Source organism: Penaeus monodon, chromosome 22, assembly GCF_015228065.2.
Source record: "Penaeus monodon isolate SGIC_2016 chromosome 22, NSTDA_Pmon_1, whole genome shotgun sequence".
In the NCBI taxonomy this organism is placed as follows: domain Eukaryota; kingdom Metazoa; phylum Arthropoda; class Malacostraca; order Decapoda; family Penaeidae; genus Penaeus; species Penaeus monodon.
Genome location: NC_051407.1, coordinates 27,046,972 through 27,047,752, shown reverse-complemented (window position 1 = coordinate 27,047,752; position 781 = coordinate 27,046,972). Strand labels below are relative to the sequence as shown.

Genomic DNA, 781 nt, shown 5'->3' with positions numbered 1-781 from the left:
TGACGCAGTGTGCCGCCGTCAGGACCCAGTACTCTCCGATGACGCTGCCGCCGCAGTGGAACTTGCCGTTGACCTCCATGGCCACCTGCCACGGGAATTCCCTCAGGCCGGACACCTGGCCGAAGGTGATGCGGTGCGAGAAGGGGCTCGGTTCTCCCGCGTCTGAGGATTGCGGAAGTGGAGAAAGGGAATGGAATTAAGGTGGAGATCACGTAGTGGGTTTGATTTGATTGATTGTCTGCGTATGAGTGAAGTGTAAAAGGGAAGGCTGCTGTTTAGAGATTGTGCGTCCGGTTTGATCAACGTTATTGGTTAAATGTGTGGGAAGTGTGACAGTTGTCAACTACTTCCATAGTCTCAGGTTTTATTGGTTGATATCAGTCTGGCTAAATCCGTGCTGAATGCAGTGCACAGCATCTTCGACGATTTTCGAAATGAATGCCTATTGGATTTTCTTTTTTTTTTATATCACGCCTTTTCTTTATTCTCTCTTTTATTATTATTCTGACGACAGGGCAAGAAGCTTAGCAAGACCTCACAACCCCCAGGTAGACGTCCAGATACTCACAGTGGGCAAAGAGCGTGTCGTTCAGGCTCGGGACGCCCCACTTGCTGCTGTTGATGATGCTGGAGGGCCTCGTCCCCGCCACCTGGCCTCGTCGGTCGGTCTTGACGTCTGTGTTGCCGGGGCGTCGCGAAGGGCGGCGTCGATCCGGGTTCTTGCGACGGCGGGGCCCCTTCACTGCGGGGTCTGGCAGGCGCCTTCCCGCGGGCTGTGGCA

At 54.3% G+C, this 781-nt stretch overlaps 1 protein-coding gene across 1 annotated transcript in view; it reads right to left on the bottom strand.

Moving 5' to 3' along the window:
- The window catches only part of LOC119587057 (serine proteinase stubble-like), a gene marked incomplete in the record, with an annotated part of 32,182 nt that overhangs the window by 2,405 nt on the left and 28,996 nt on the right, over positions 1–781 (bottom strand). Inside the window, 2 exon segments of the mRNA XM_037935804.1 lie at positions 1–162; positions 569–773. Of these exon segments, the coding sequence (XP_037791732.1) occupies positions 1–162; positions 569–773 (367 nt within the window).